The sequence below is a fragment of the Eublepharis macularius genome, chromosome 5 (genome assembly GCF_028583425.1).
Source record: "Eublepharis macularius isolate TG4126 chromosome 5, MPM_Emac_v1.0, whole genome shotgun sequence".
Lineage (NCBI taxonomy): Eukaryota > Metazoa > Chordata > Lepidosauria > Squamata > Eublepharidae > Eublepharis > Eublepharis macularius.
The window spans coordinates 68,470,560-68,486,978 of NC_072794.1; the positions used below are offsets into that span (position 1 = coordinate 68,470,560).

General features: G+C 45.6%; 1 protein-coding gene across 1 annotated transcript in view; it reads left to right on the forward strand.

The window, feature by feature from the left end:
- The first annotated feature begins 265 nt into the window (after positions 1 to 265).
- Positions 266 to 16,419, forward strand: part of SLC44A5 (solute carrier family 44 member 5) — a 322,515-nt gene continuing 306,361 nt past the window's right edge. Inside the window, exon 1 of the mRNA XM_054979634.1 lies at positions 266 to 305. Coding sequence (XP_054835609.1) covers positions 269 to 305 — 37 coding nt within the window. The 5' untranslated portion in view covers positions 266 to 268. The remainder of the gene's footprint in view (positions 306 to 16,419) is intronic.

Genomic DNA, 16,419 nt, shown 5'->3' on the forward strand with positions numbered 1-16,419 from the left:
CCATGCATGCGAAGGCCAGGCAGGCTCTGAGCAGCGCCAGCCGTCACCAGAAGCCCGCTCGTTCGCCTCCGCGTTTACCTCTCTCTTGGGCCCAGCAGCTGCTAGGGAGGAGAACCCGAAGGACCGCCCCCCCTTGGTGGCTGCCGCTGCTTCCTCGCAGTCGCCCGCCCGCCCCACATGCCATCACAGCAACAAAGAGCACGCTGAGCAGCGGGCGGAGAGGCGCCCGGGCTCCAGGCTCCGCGAGCCGAAAGACGGCGGGGGGACCATGGCTAGGAAGGGTGACGCCTCCGCCTCCCTTTACGGTAAGCTGGGATGAGGCATGGGGCTGCCTGATGGATGGCAGAGGGAAGGCAGCGCGGGCTAGTGAGCGAGAGCGGCGAGCGCCGCGCTGCAGCCCACCCCGGGCCGGCCGGCTCTGCGTTTGGCCTGTTTTGGCGCGCGCATCCCGCTATCGGAGTTTGTTGCCTTGCAAAGAAAAGCGAGCCAGGGCACCCCTTCCAGCCGCCGCCGCCGCAGAGCACGGTTGGGGCTTCTCTGCTGAGCGCCTTCGCCCCTCCACGCTCCCCCCCCCCTTCTCTCGGTGCTTGTTGCTGCTGTTATGTATTCGGACTGTCCTTGAGGAGGTCGGAAAGTTGGGGGTTGAGACGCCTGGAGTGGGGAGAGGCGAGAACTCCTGGGAAAGAGTCGCTTCCTCCCCTGGCGCCTGGTGGCTCCTGGCGCGGGCTGGACTGAGCCTGTGTGCAGGTGCATCGCTACCGCCGCTTTGTCTGTCTCCCGGGGGAGGGTGGAAAGGGCTGAAAATTGTTTGCGAATTCTAGCCACGAGGAGGGGCAGGCCGCGTCTGGGAGGGAATTTGGAGAGGAGGGCCGGGTTGTGGTATTGTAATGAGAATTTGGGGTGCCTTTGCTGAGACCGAGGGTTCTGGCACCCTTTGGGTGGCAAACAGGAACCGAGAGGGAGACTTTGAACGAATGAGCACCACCAACATCTTTTTGAAGGGGTTCTGGGAACAACTCTCTGCCTTCTTGACTCTGGGTGGTTGTGAGTTTCTTTGGAATTTGGGAGGTTTAGCATGATAGATAAGAGAATTTGGGGTGCCTGGTTCTGACACCAAGATTTAGGCATAGGTGGAGATACTGGTTCCAGAGTGCTTAAGAACTATATCCAGACTATATATAGACCTATATATAGATCTGAATATAGATATATAGGGGGTGGAGTTGATGAATTGGGGGGACCTGTTGAGTGCACAAGGATTTTGGAGTGCTAGATAGGTGCAAATTTTGGTGCAGATCTTTTAGGGTTTGTGACGGGGTAACATCAGTCTGAAATATGCTACATGGCAACCTTTGAGCAGTGATGCAGTGAAGGAAATAGCATTTCATTGGAAGACATCTGCTGATGCTTTGATGAAACCCAGTAAATCAGTGTGATTATTTCTGGCATTTGAAGATCTAGAACCAGAGACTGTAGCCTTGTTTTGTTATGCAAAGCACACTTCATGGCTAGTGTTCTGTACTGAGAGAGAGAGAATTTGGTATATATGGAGCAGACAAAAGAGCTAGAGTTGCAAAATATAGGACTGGAGCATCAGAGAGTATATGTGCACCTGTTATAACTTGGAACGCAGAGGCAAGGCGCTGATATATGTGACCTGTAGTTTGAATGGTAAGTGACATTGTGTGTTGCAGAGTAGTAGATTAATATATATATATATATATATATATATATATATATATATATATATATATATATATATAAATATCCAATAAAATCCACATTTAAATGTAAAACAAAGGCTGTATAATAAAATCCTTCATCTTTCATATGCCTTCTTTCTAATTAAGCCATGATATCCAAAAGTGGCACTTCCCAAAGCTTTTAATTACGGTGCTTTTGAAAGATGCTTAAGCTTGTACTTTTCTAATTTTATTTCTGGGGAAAAAACCCTACACTTGGTTTATTGTAGTGGAAAATATGATATATGTATGCATTATGAGACAATTAAAATATGCTAAGCAATTGCAGGTATCTATTATATAATTAGAACTAAAAATGTTGTGTGATAATACAGATTTCTAGACATATCAAAATGATAACTAAAGTCACAAGAATATAGTGACTGCTTCTCTTACAGAAAAGTGGCATTTCTTGCCTTTCCTAGTATTTTCAAAGCCTCCTGTGCCATGTCCATGTTGACACATCTCAATTTGGCTAGCATGCCTGTAGCTATGGTAGGATGTATGGGGCAGCACCCCAGAATTTTTAATGCCCCATCAGGAGCAATGGTACTGCTTGTCCCCTTCCTTTCTTGCCATCCCCATGCTGTTCAGGCCAGTACTTTCCTCCTCTCTAGGTCTCGCCTTGGCTGCCCTGGTGTGATGCATGGAATGATGGAAGATTGAGGCAGTAGCTGCTTGGCTGTCAGGAAACCATGATGGGTTGGATTTGTCTGTAGCTAGGAGAGCTATGGGCACTGCTGCTCAGCTAGGCAGTGTTATGCCAGGCATGATGCCTTTGGGTACATGTTCTGCAGGACTTGGGGATCAGATAATTTATGGATGTGGGAAGAAAATGGGGTTGCCAGGGCTCAAATCTAAGTCCCCCTCCCATCAGCTTGAATTCAGAAGGATCTGAAATGGAAAAGTGATTCTGAATCCATGCAGAAGCTGCCTCCTTACCTTATTATTGTTATTGTCATCATTATTATCATTATTAACATTTCTAACCCACCCTTCCTGCAAGCGGGCTCAGGGTGAAGTACAACAGTTATAAAAATACAATAAAATATTAAACAACAATTCATAAAACAACAGTTCATATTATAAAATCAACAAACAGATAACGGCTGATTCCGCACACGTTGGATAATGCACTTCCAATCCTCTTTATAGATCATTTGGAACGGATTTTTTCGTGTGCGGAACAAAAAATCCACCTCCAACGAGTGATAAAGTGCATTGAAAGTGCATTATCCAACGTGTGCGGAATCAGCCTAGAACTGTCCCAAGATGGGATCAATTCCAGATTCCTGCCCATCAACATACAGATAACATACTGCAACTCATATGTGGGTCAGCTAACGAATGGGCACTACATAGCCCCGTGCTGTACCCATACGTCAGGCAGCCAGCCAGAGGACACTGTATAACCCCACACTTAGTGGGAGACCAGTGGGAGGATCAGTAAGGATCTCATGCTGGCCTCAACCATATGCCTGGCGGAACATCTCCATCATACAGGCCCGCAGAAATGCTAGAAGATCCTGACGGGCCCAGGTGTCCTTAGACAGAGAGTTCCACCAGGTTGGGGCCAGGACCGAAAAGGCCCTGGCCCTGGCCGAATCCAACTGAGTCTCCCTGAGGCCAGGGACCACCAGCAGATGTTTTCTAGCTGATTGGAGCATTCTCCAAGGCACATACGGGGAGAGGTGGTCCCTCAGGTATGCTGGTCCCAGTCCGTCTAGGGCTTTATAGGTCAAAACCAGCACCTTGAACCGAATCTGGAATTCCATGAGGAGCCAGTGGAACTGCTGCAGAAGTGGTGTAATATGTGTCTATAAGGAACACCTGTCAAAACACGTGCAGCAGCATTCTGGACCCGCTTTAGTCTCTGGATCATACCCAAGGGCAGCCCTGCATAGAGTGAGTTACAGTAATCCAACCTGGAGGTGACTGTTGCATGGATCACTGTCGTTAGGTCCTGGGCTGAGAGAGAGGGGGCTAGCTGCCTGGCCTGCCGAAGACAGAAAAAGCAGCCCGGGTAACTGTCACAATCTGGGCCTCCATAGATAAGGAGGGATCCAGGATCACACCCAAACTCCTGACTGATGATATGGGGACGTGGTGCCCCCCCAAAAGGCTGGGAGATGGATCCCCTCCTCCGGCAGCCCACGGCCCAAGTACAGGACCTCTGTCTTTGCGGGATTTAACTTCAGCCTGCTCTGTGCCACCCATCCAGACACGGCCTCCAAAGCTCTCAACAGGGCATCAGGGGCAGAGTCAGGTCAGTCGCCCATCAGCAGATACAACTGGGTGTCATCCGCATATTGATGACAACCCAGTCCAGTGTAAGTAAGCCAGATTGTCTGTATAGTATTTTTAGGGATAAGAAGCAGGGCAGGGAGGGGGAGAGGAAGCTTATTGTTCTCTGACTAAATGGGTTGAGGTGCTAAGCCTGCCTTCCCTTGTGTCATCTCATCTGGCTCCATTACAGCCCCCATATAGTATATGAGTCTCTGTGTTTGGTTGCAGTGACACATCAAGGCAAGAGGGAGCAGAAGTCAGAGCCAGTGTGGTTAGAGTGTTGAAATGGGAACTGGCAGTCCCACGTTTGAATCTTCACTCCCGTGGAAGCTTGCTGGGTGACCTTGGACCAGTCATACACTCTCAGCCTTAACTACCTCACAGAGTTGTTGTTAGGATGAAATGGAAGAAAGGAGAATGATGTAAGCTGGTTTGGGTCCCCATTGGGGAGAAAGGAAGGGTATAAACAAAATAAGCAAGTAAACAGTTAAATTCTAACCATTATCTAAAAAGCTAATTGAAATAAATTTTAAAAATCCTCCTTTTTCTCAAGCACCCCTCCCAACAGCCAGATATATGTGAAAAGAGTCCAGGCAAAAACTATATATCAAAATTGAACTTAATTAATGTGATGTAAAGTGCTACAGTTAATGTGACATCCTAACCAGAGTTGCCTGTGTGTAAGAACACAATCCTGAGGGAGGGGGAAGCCAATTAGGAGTTACCCAGATTTATGTTGAAATAACCCCCCCCCCAAACACACACAATGGCACAGTGGCCTGATACTGCTCTGCCTGTATCCTTCTTCAGCACCCAGCCATGGTGGCCGGGCATGGGCGTAAGCAGGACATAAATCCCTGTACCAGTGCGCTGGGGTGTAGGGAATGAGTTAGTTGGCTCCCTAAGCCATTCCAGGCATGGGAACGTCCCCAGCAGCAGCAGAAAGTTACACCACAAAAAATGACGGCTTAGCTTGTAGGCGCCCATTGTGCAGGAAAAGTTTATTGCCTCCCTGTGCCTGCTCTATCCAAGAGGCTTGGCGAAGCATAGGATGCCAATTGCTGCAGGGACCAATGTGCTTGCACTCCCATGGTGGCTGAGCTTCCTCCCCTGAGCCCAGTTAGCTCCTGGGGCATCCTACATAGCCTCTGGTCAGGGCACCTATGACCCGAGGTAAGTGGGGAGGTGGCCAGAAGCTCTGCCCGAGAGCCCCCTGCCATGGGGACTTAGAGCACAAGGTGAGAGAGGGTGCATGCAGTGATGGGTCAAGAGTGTGCAGGGGGAACTTAGCGAAATTTGGGGTGCACTTTGCCACATCCAGAATTTATAACTGACAACAACCACCTAAGTTCCCTTACAGATCACACGTCTCCTGAGTCCTGGCTCACGGAATGGCAAGGGTGCACTGATAAGTCAGAAGGAACTGGAGAGGTGCCCCAGCTAGCTCATTCACACCAGCCTTCCCTTCCCCCACTCCCCGGCAATCAGGAGGGAGCAGCAGGAGAAGTGTTGTGAGTCGAGGGAGGCTGTGTCCTGGGGCCATTGCATGGCTGAACTGGGGGATCTATTGGCTACCACACTTGAGCATTGAAGAGCTGCAGCTCATGCCCCCCTGCCAGCCTCCCTCCCATCCTGTCACCTGCCCAGGGCACACTGCAATGTTGCCTCTGGTAATGTGGCTGAGAGGCTGCTCTGCTGGTGAGTGCGGCTCACCGTTGGTGAGGTAGGGTCAGTCTCATCAGCCACTCCCATGGTGTACTTAAGGGTCGCATGTCCTTCCCCTGCAATAGTGCAGTTGCTGCATGCCCCTCCTTGCACTGTGAGCTTTACCTCTGAGGGGGGCCATGTGCCCCGCCTGACACTTAGCTGGGCAGCTCCCCTGCCCTTGTAACTCTATGCTGTGACCTCAGGGCCATGTGGTCCCCTGCTGTCTAGTGGGGGGGGTGTTAAGGGGGTGTTGATGGACAGTGGGAATCATGGCCTGCACATTAGCTGCGCATTTGCTTGCCACTCTCATGCCTGTCATGGGAGTGGTGCAGCCATTGATGGATACTGGCAGAGTTGTTGGGGAAGGCTGGGGTGTGTTCACCCAGCTGTGCTCTTGCAGTGCCTTGCTGGGCTTGACTGCCAGCAGAGTACACTTGAATATAACATAGCCCTCTCCCTCAGGGAGCAGATGAGTGGTAGTAGAGCTATGCTGGCACGCGTGCATCAGTGGTTCGGTGGTCTTCAGGATTGGGTTGCTGGTCTGTTGAACTCTCCTTTGGATGGCACTGCAACTATTCAGATCTGGGAAGTTTAAAGCCTTTATTGGTTACAACAAAATACCTAGCTTATGAATAGCTGAAGTTCAGGAACCTGTTAACTAGTAGTCTCTCTACACAAGATATCTTACACGGGGACACTCAAGTGACTTACTTTCTGTGTGGTCTTATATTCAAGTGTACTCTGTCTCTCTAGCAGTGGATGTGTATCCACAATGGGAGGAAAAGTGTAAGATCTTGATCTTACTCATGTAAGATGTCTTGTGTAGAGAGGCTCTAGGTTTTGCAAACCTTGAAGCTCTTCTTCAGGCTGGATAGTAGCAACAACAGTAAGCCTATACTCGTTCACTATGAAGTGCCTTTATATGTTCATATGACCAAGAATTCTGGCATTTTAAAAGAATAGTGTTTCCACACCATGTTAAATTTTATAAATCTTGATCACGTTCTTCCAGGAACTAGTAATCACAGTCTTGTAAAAATCATAGTACACATTTAAATACCTGCTTTAAATGTTACATCACAGTTATTCAGAATAGGCAGGGTTTGGGCAGATGTGGGTGACACTAGCTAAGCATTTGAGATGCTGTAGTGACTGCAATCTTAACCACATTTATTAAGCAGTAAGCCAAATTGAAATGGGGCTTGCTTCTGTGTAAACATGCTTAGGATTGCAATAGCCATCTTTTCTGGTGTCACAATTCTGTTACACGTGCCTACATGTTTTGTGAGTCTTTGATGGGAGGGGAAGTTTTTTCCTTTTATATGGCCCATGTTTCCACTTGAGTCTGTTTAAGAAACTGTAATCCCATTGCGTATGCTTGGAAGTTAATGCCATTAAGCTCAATGAGGCTTACTTTCAAGTAAGTGTGATAGGATTGCAGACTCGCAGTGCAGTCCAAAACAGAGGCACATCCTTCTAAGCCCACGGACGTCAGTGGATTTAGAAGAGTGTAACTCTCCTTAAGATTGCATTCTTAGCATCTAATACCCAGCTCCTTAAACTCCCTTAGTCGAATTATATTTTGTGTCTGTTATTAATGTGGGGTATAGCTAAGACAACAACTAAATGCTGGCTGCACAAACCACATTAGATAACAGAGCAACACTGTCATGCAAAACTTCATTTTGTGTGTTGCTTCTTTCTTCCAGGTCTTTTTCTAATACACATTGCTACCTGCAATTTTGTAATGTTTTAATTATTTCAACAATTTAAAGTTTATTGAGTTATTGGAGGCTTCAGGTTTAGCACCAGAGTGCCTAACTTAAGGATATATATTTGATTCTTCTTTCTCTCTCTTTCTCATAAGATTGTGACAAAGAAGGGCTATAGGTATATTATTGAATAGTATGATCATTTGTGAAAGCAGTTTATAATACTATCACTGTAAAAGCTGTCAGTGTATATTTCCAATAAACCTGAAATATTTTTATCTAATAGATCACTTTAGAATAATTATTTAGAATTTAAGCATGGTAGTACTATATTAAGGCATAACTGCCCTGGACTCATGTGTCACCTTAACAAAAAAATTCTGTCTACAGGCCTGTTGGCTATCTGATAGCATACTATAAAACATATAGCCATAAATGTATGCTTAGGCTGCTTTTTTGCAAGAGAAGTCATTGCTTCTGATGAATTATGGTACCTTAAAATTTTGCTCTTCTAGCAGTTTTCATACCCACCAGAATTTTGCTTTTATTTTAGGTCCCATTTTGCTTGTCAGTATTCTACTGAGTTTCTGTGAGTGATGTATTGTATTACATGCCATCTGAAAGTTTGTAATTTAACTTTTTGTGTAATAGGGTTCTTAATGTAATATTGAATTAAATGCAAATAAGAACAGTGCTTTCCCAATGCTAGCTATTCAATACTGCATGCCATTTGAATGAAATTATTATAGCCTGGCATTGAATTGCCAAGGTAAAATTTTGTAATAATACAGGTTGAATCAGATATTACATTTTATATATATGGAATTATACCTGTGAGAAATTCCTGTGCATTGATGATGCCTTTGCAAATGTTTTGCAAAACTATACATACAATTTCTTTCACAGCTTTTAAAGTACAGAAAACTAGATTTTGAAACACATATATTGGTGAAAAAACAAACTGTACATGTGATTAGTTCACACAGTATTCCTGCATGAATATCCAGCTTTGGGAATCATTTTAAGGTATTATCTCTCTTGAAAAATGTGGCATGTATAGCAGCCCAAATTATCTTTTGTCATTTCTCTGAAAGCTGTAGAGCACAAAAGCATTTATAGTTTCATGGAATTGCAGAGTTGTTAAGTCATCTGGTTCAGCAATTCTCCACTGATGCAGGATAGAAATTATCATTGTGAATCAGTCATTGGTAACCAATTTGGTTATTTTGTACATTTCCCCCTAATAATTAAGTGAAACAAGCTAATCCAATTTTAGAGAATTTTTTTTAAAGGTTAATACGATTTTCCTTGTCCTGATTGCTGAAAAATATAAATTAAGATTAATTTTTCAACCATTCCCATAGTTTTTAAATGTTTAGATATGATTTCATGTGGGTAGCTATGTTGGTCTGCAGTTGAAGAGCAAGATTCAGGTTCCGTAGCACTTTAAAGACCAGCTATTCTAGGGGTATGAACTTTTGAGAGTCACCTCCAACGATTGATGAAGGAAGCTCTGACACTCAAAAACTCTTAACCTGGAAATCTAGTTAGTCTTTAAGGTTCTACCGGACCCAAATCTTGCTCTTCAAATAGGGTTTGTAAATTTTTGTTCACATTGTAATTTTGAATATTTCCAAAATTGACAAAGGAAATAATGGAATAAAATGCTAACATATTACTATTGCTAAAGAGTTTGTGTAATCCAAATTATATTACATGGTAGTATTTTTGGCTTTAACTGTTAACTACCTATTTCAGTTTGGGCAGCTGATGATTAATTGCAGTATCTTTCTGGCCTAGGCGCCCCCCCCCCCCAATTGTAATTTGGTGGCTATTGGATTATTTTAGAAATAAAATATATTAATTTACGATGGAGAGAGCTAAATAACAGTTTTTTAAAAGTAAACTTGAAATCATTTTCTTTACTCTTCTGTGTACTCTATATATTTCAGAAATATCCCTTCTTTGTTGAGTGCAGTAGAGTGCTCAGGGAAGTGCAAATTTGTACTTCCCACTAAAAGTAATAATTTTATTGACTTCATACTTCCCAGTATTAGTGTTGATTAATCAATGGGGAAAAATCGCTAAAAGTTGACACATTTCCCTTTGATCTGTCTCATTGTTAGGTTCCAAAGGACCTCTGTATTTGGCACTGTTAAAGTTTTGCAATTTCCTTATTGTTTACCTAGTGTCCTGGGTTGCTGGATTTGCTCTTGCTGTTTTACAGTATTGGTATGGGATTCAAACCAAATTTTTGAGGCAAGATTGTGTTAGCCCAAATAGGGCCCCACCCACTCCTGGCCCATTTAAGGAGAAGGCAGGTGGAGTAGAAGGAGTACAGAAAGTCTTTATTGCAATAAAGGGAGGAACAGGTTCTTAACACAAAGAAAGTTACCTCAGGTTCCTCACAGAAAAACAAAGCTGCTTCCCCCTTTATACTGAAGGAAGCCTATTCCATATATGGTAATCCAAGCTAATTGGCTTATGTCAATGCTGCAGTATGAGGTTCAAGGCACAAGTGTGTCTAAAGAGTTAAACAAGTTAAGTTGATCACATGTCCTCTGGCTCTGCCTGTGATCAATCAGTATACTCCTTTAGGAGCACTATGCCAGACTAGGCCCAACGTCAGGTATGTGCCATCAGTCCCCCCTTTGGCCCAAGGTCTAACCTACAGTGGGCCACTTGGGCCACCTTGATTTCGATAATGTTGAAGCATTATAAATCTTTGTTCTATAGCTTCCAGTTTAAAGCACTTAATACAACCTGCAATAACTAGTGGCAATGTTTGGCCACAAACACATAAACACATAACAAGGAAAAGTATGGAAACCCCAAGTACCAAGGCTGACTTAAGGGAGTTCCCAAGATTTGGCCACCACGATCCAAAGAGGGTCTGCCACCATGACTCATAAGGAGGTACATAAGCTATTTGCGCTATGTGAGCAGCCCTATCAAAGATTGCCTGCCGATTGTCTGGAATCCAGGCACAGCATGTGGCATTAATTAAGGCACAAGTGCCCCCTTTCGATGCCAAAATTAGGTCCAGAGCCATACGATTCTGCAGGGCCATCTGTCGGATAAGCCCCTGTTCAGTGGCAAGGTCTCTCAGGGCACTAGCGGTTTCATTGGCTACTATTTCGACCACTGCTTGTAAACGCCAAACAGCCTCATTAAGTCCTCGAAATAGCCCAAACCGTGTAAGAGGTAAATATTGCTTCATATACTGCTGAGCTGTTTCTACATCTCTATAATTCCGGATGTGTGGTCTGGTACCCAAAGATGAAGTAACAAACAAGGGTGGCAAAACAAGGGCTAAATAACATATCCCTGTTCCATTTATTGTTAATGCAGAGTAAGCCCTCCGCCCACACACCCAGTAGTGACCAGCTAGCGCCTGCAGAGGATCTAATGAGGAATTTGCCCCTATCCACTGAGCTGAGTAATACCCTGTTCCAAAGGTACCTGGCCCCACTGCAGATATATTAGGATGTTTGTAATAGCATTTCCAGGCAATACCTTCTTGTTCACACCATACATCTGATGAATCTGTATCATTCACGGTCTCATCCTTATAGGACCACCAGGGCTCAGATAGGTTGGCTATGGGATTCCATATAACACCCTTATGCCATAGTTTTGATCCATTTTCATACGCATCATATCTCCCCTCCTCCAGAAAAATATGATCACATAGAGATCTGCCCAACCTCTTACCCTGTGGCGAGGATGAATTCTTCCAAAGACACCACTCTCCCCGGGTTCGGACTACCTGGAGGAATCCTAAATTTCGATACCCTATCTGCTGCCAAGTTTTATTTTGGGCGGTAGTATCATTTAGCCAAGGCCGGGGAGCTACAGCCATTTCAGCAGCTGTCAAAGGTTTGACTATTAAAGGCATACCTAGGCGAGAACTTTCAGGCATTAGGGCACAGATCCAGCATTCAGTAACATTTAACAATTCACTAGCCCTCATACTGAAATGGAGGAACAAATTTTCTTCTCCATATTCATGATGTTCCCATTCTCCCCCCATGAGTCTCGACACTTGGAAAAGACTGATTATTAAGATTACCTTGCAAGGGGAGTACATACTTGGCCTAGGTCTCATTTAAATGGAATTGTAAAAGATTTCCCTCCCCTTCCCAAAATAGTTACTAGAGAGTTTTGACTTCAACGAGGCACTTTTCTAAACAAGAACTTAAGATCACTAATCGGGTTCACAGTCCAGGATACTGGTAATTCAGCCTCATCCAAGATCTCAGGAGCCGATGCCTTCTTTAATCGGGTGTGATGTATCCGAGGATCATGACCCTCCACTTTGGCGCTACTGTGTGAGGTAAGGAGCACTTGCTTGGGTCCTTCCCAATCTGCAGTCAGAGGACTATGCTTCCATTTCTTAACATACACCCAGTCACCTGGCAGGAAGGAGTGGACTGGAGAGTCATAGGGCAGAGGCTGTTCAACGAGGGCAGCCCTGTGGAGAGAATGCAAAACAGACTGCAAAGCAATAACATGTTCTTTCATTTGTATGTCACCTATCTCAAAATCTAATACTCCCCCCTTTGGGAATATGGGATAGGGCATTCCATATAATAGCTCAAAGGGGCTCAACCCTAATTTTCCCTTAGGTGTGGCCCGCAATCGTGTCAGGGCAATAGGTAGTGCTTCTGGCCAGTGCAGTTTTGTGTCCATACAAATCTTAGTTAGACAGGTCTTCAAACTTCTATTTAGTCTTTCTACTTGACCGCTAGCTTGTGGTCTCCAAGCTGTGTGTAGGTCCCATGAGATCCCTAGTGCGAGGGATACTTGCTGTATAATTTGATTCACAAAATGTGTCCCTCGGTCCGAATTGATGACTTCTGGGGTCCCAAATCGCGGAATTATGTGGTGGAGGAGGACCTTGGCAACCTGTTTGGCTGTTGGGGAGGCACATGGGAACGCTTCTGGCCATCCGGTGAGTTTGTCTACTAACACTAAGAGGTAACGATATCTCCCTTGACGAGGCAATTCAGTGAAATCTACTTGTATTGACTGAAATGGACGATTCACCCATGTGCGTGCTCCAGGTCGTGGTATCCTAGATGTCTTAGCATTCACTCTCTGACAAGTGGGACAAGCCTGCACTATCTGTTCGGCTGTTTGGTGGAGTCCAACAGCAGTGATATGGCGAGTAAGTGCTTCCACCATCTTTCGGCCACTGTTATGAGTTGATTGATGATAGTCCCATAAGAGCTTTCGCAGCATAGCATGGGGAACTAAGATTTTACCACCACAATACATCCACCATCCTTTTTCATTTTTAGAAGCTCCTTGGGTAATGGCCTCTTGTTCCTCTTGCTTGGTATACTGTGGTGAGGGCGGTAGGCGAAAACTGGGTATTAAGGCGAGCTGCAGGTTCCCAAGTGGTTTAAGTGCTGCTTGCTTCGCTGCTTCATCAGCCATGTTATTTCCACAAACTTCTGGAGTTTTCCCCCTTTGATGTGCTTTAACATGGACTATCGCCACTTGCTTTGGGAACAATAATGCCTCCAGAAGTTCTAATACCAACTCACTGTGGGCAATTCTATCCCCATTTGCAGTTAGAAAACCTCGTTCCTTCCACAGTGCTCCATGAGCATGACAAACTCCAAAGGCATATTTGGAATCGGTGTAGATAGTCACTCTCTGTCCTCGTCCCAGTATTAGGGCTCTTCTGAGTGCATACAGCTCAGCAGCTTGGGCTGACCATGTAGATGGGAGGGGTTCTGCTTCTAAAAGTTCATGCAGAGTGGTAACTGCATACCCAGTCTTTCGTTTTCCTTCTATCACCCGGCTTGAACCATCTATAAATATTTCCATGTCTGGGTTGTCCAATGGGGTATCCAATAAGTCTGCTCTTGCCATTGTTAAGCTATCTACCACTTCCAAACATTCATGCATGTTTGATGACTCCAGCTCATCTGGAAGGAGGGTGGCTGGATTGAGGCGATTGCAACTCTCAAAAGTCAGGTCCTCTCTTCCAAAGAGGAGTGCCTCATATTTGGCCATTCTGGCCGATGTCAGCCATTTACTTCCCCGTTGCTGAAGCAGGGAACACACCATATGTGGGCAATACACATGCATTGGATTCTCAAGTGTAAACTTGCGGGCTTCCTCCACCGCCATGGCCGTTGCTGCCACTGCTCGCACACATGTCGGCCAACCCTGGGCCACTGTGTCCAGCTGCCTGGAAAAATAGGCTACAGGTCTGAGGTCCGGTCCTAGTTTCTGGGTGAGAACTGCTGACATAACTCCCCTCATCTCATGGACGAACAAGTGAAATGATTTTTGTAGATCTGGCAGGCCCAATGCAGGAGCTTCCATCAAAACCTTCTTCACTTGCTCGAAGGCCCTGATCTCATCCTGTTCCCATTGAAGACTGTCAGGTTCACTCTCTTGACATTTTGCATGGAGAGGTTTAGTCAATTGTCCAAACCCTGGAATCCAGACTCGACAGAATCCTGCCATTCCCAAAAAGGCCCGCAGCTGACGCTTTGTCTGAGGACGTGGGATTCGGCAAATGGCTTCTTTACGCCCAGGGTCCAGTTGCCGTTGCCCATGGGAGATTAAATAGCCCAAATATCGGACTTCCCGTGTAACTAATTGGGCTTTCTCTTTTGCCACTCGATAACCATTCTTCCCAAGGAAATTGAGGAGAGATATGGTTGCCTCTTCAACTACCTGTTCTGTGTTTCCAGATATCAGAAGGTCATCTATGTATTGAAGCAGAGATGTTCCTTCAGGACCCTTCCATTTGGAGAGGGTTCTTCCTAGCTCCTGGCTGAAGAGTGTTGGTGAGTCCACAAATCCTTGGGGCAACACTGTCCAGGTGTACTGTGCCTTCCGGCCTGTATCAGGATCCTCCCATTCAAAAGCGAACAGTTCCCGCGAGTCAGGATGCACAGGAATGGAAAAGAACGCATCTTTCAAATCCAGGGCTGTGAACCATTCATGATCCCCTGGGATCGTAGCTAAGATGTTATAAGGGTTTGGGACCACTGAATGTCGGGTGTTCACCACTGCATTAATTGCACGAAGATCCTGGACCAAACGCCACTTTTTCTTCTCCATTCCTTTGGGGACGGCTAGGATTGGTGAATTCCATGGCGATTGACAAGGTTCTATCCGCCCCTCCTTTAGAAGCTGAGTGATTACTGGTTGCAATCCACGTCTTCCTTCCATTGATAATGGGTACTGCCGAATTCGGATGGGTCCTTTTCCAGGCTTGACAGTAATAGACGCTGGTATAGCTTCAAGGACTAATCCAGGTGATCCTTCCTCAGCCCATACACTTTCATCCACTTCTGCAAGCATACATTCAGGTAAATGCTTACTTAAGGTATTCGGCTTCTGTTCCATTAAAGCCATCAAATATGTAGATCCATTGCCTTTAGGCACTGTCAGCTTCACCCCTTTATCAGAGAACTCCAGAGTCGCCTGTAGTTTGCACAACACATCCCTTCCCAATAAGGCAATAGGACAAGTAGGGGTAAGCAAAAATTCATGATGCAGCTGGGTTCCACAAACTTCAAAATCACAGGAGGTAAGGAAACTCTGGGATACTCGTTTTCCATCTACCCCAACAATATGAACTTGCTTTTTAGTAGCTCTTGTTCCCTTTGGGGGTTGAGGCACCGTTGAATGGGTTGCTCCAGAATCAACAAGGAAAGGTATTGCTGTTCCCCCTACCATCACATTTACCAGGGGCTCAGGGTAGGGGGCTAAAGTTAGCTTATGCCCCTGACCCCCCTATTCACTTTCCTCCTTTTCTAGCATTTGGAACTTGTCTTCTGGCCTTCGATTTGGGCACTCTCGTTTCCAGTGTCCTTCCTGTCGACAGAGGGCACACTGGTTTTTTCTCAATGGCTTCCTTCTTCTTTCCTCTCTTTCCCTTTTTTCTGGTCTCCTGGTTCCAGGCTGCTTCAAGTGAATGCCCCCAATAGCCTGTGCCAACATTATTGCCTGTGCTTTCATTTCTTTCTTCTTCTCTTCCCGATCCCTTCCTAAATAAACCTTATATGCTAATTCGACCAGCTCTGAAATTCCCTTCGTCTCCCAGCCTTCCAGTTTCTGCAGCTTCCTTCTGATATCATCAAATCCTTGTCCCACAAACAAGGCATTAAGCATTCTTTGATTCTCTGGGGCTTCTGGATCCAATCCTCCATGAGCCCGAAGAGCCTCCATTAATCGCTGCAAGAATTGGGTGGGGTCTTCCTCTTTCTTCTGTTTTACCTCATAGACCTTATTCAAATTTATTCTGCGGGGAACTGCCTTTTTCAACCCTTCCAAAATTAGCTCACGGTAAGCTGCATGAAGGCCCCGTCCTATATCTGTATCATGTGGCCAATTTGGAGTCGTTCTTGGCACCACCCGGTCAACACTGTGGGCTCCTGCTGCTAGCCCCGACGCTTGTTGTCTAGCCTCATAAATATCTCTTGCCTTTTCAATCACTAATCTCTTTTCCTCTGGTGTAAGAATATTATTCAGTAGCAACTGGCAATCTTGATAAGTAGGTTGGTACATTTGAAAAATGCTACTAAATTCCCTGTGGACAATATCAGGGTCCTCTCTCAAGGAGGGGATGGTTTTCTTCCAATTCATCAGGTCGCTGGTTGTGAATGGTACATAAACATAAGTCAGACCTGTTGCCCCAATCACCTCCCTTAATGGACATTGGAGTCCCGGCTGTAGTCTATCAGGAGGGTGACGGGCCTCTGGTGGCCTCAGAGTCATGTTTTCTCCTTTGAGTCCCATATCCGGGGGAGTTTCCTTAATTGGGGACTCAAGCTCTTCCACCAATTCAAGGATGTGCTTTTTCTTGTCAATAAAAGTGGAAGTTGGGGTCTTGGGTGGCACTGGCTCCACCGAAGGGGCACTTGAAACTGGTGAGGTGGTGGAATCACATGGGCCGGGATATGGGGGTAATTCAGGGTAGAGTTGGGGGACCTGCAATG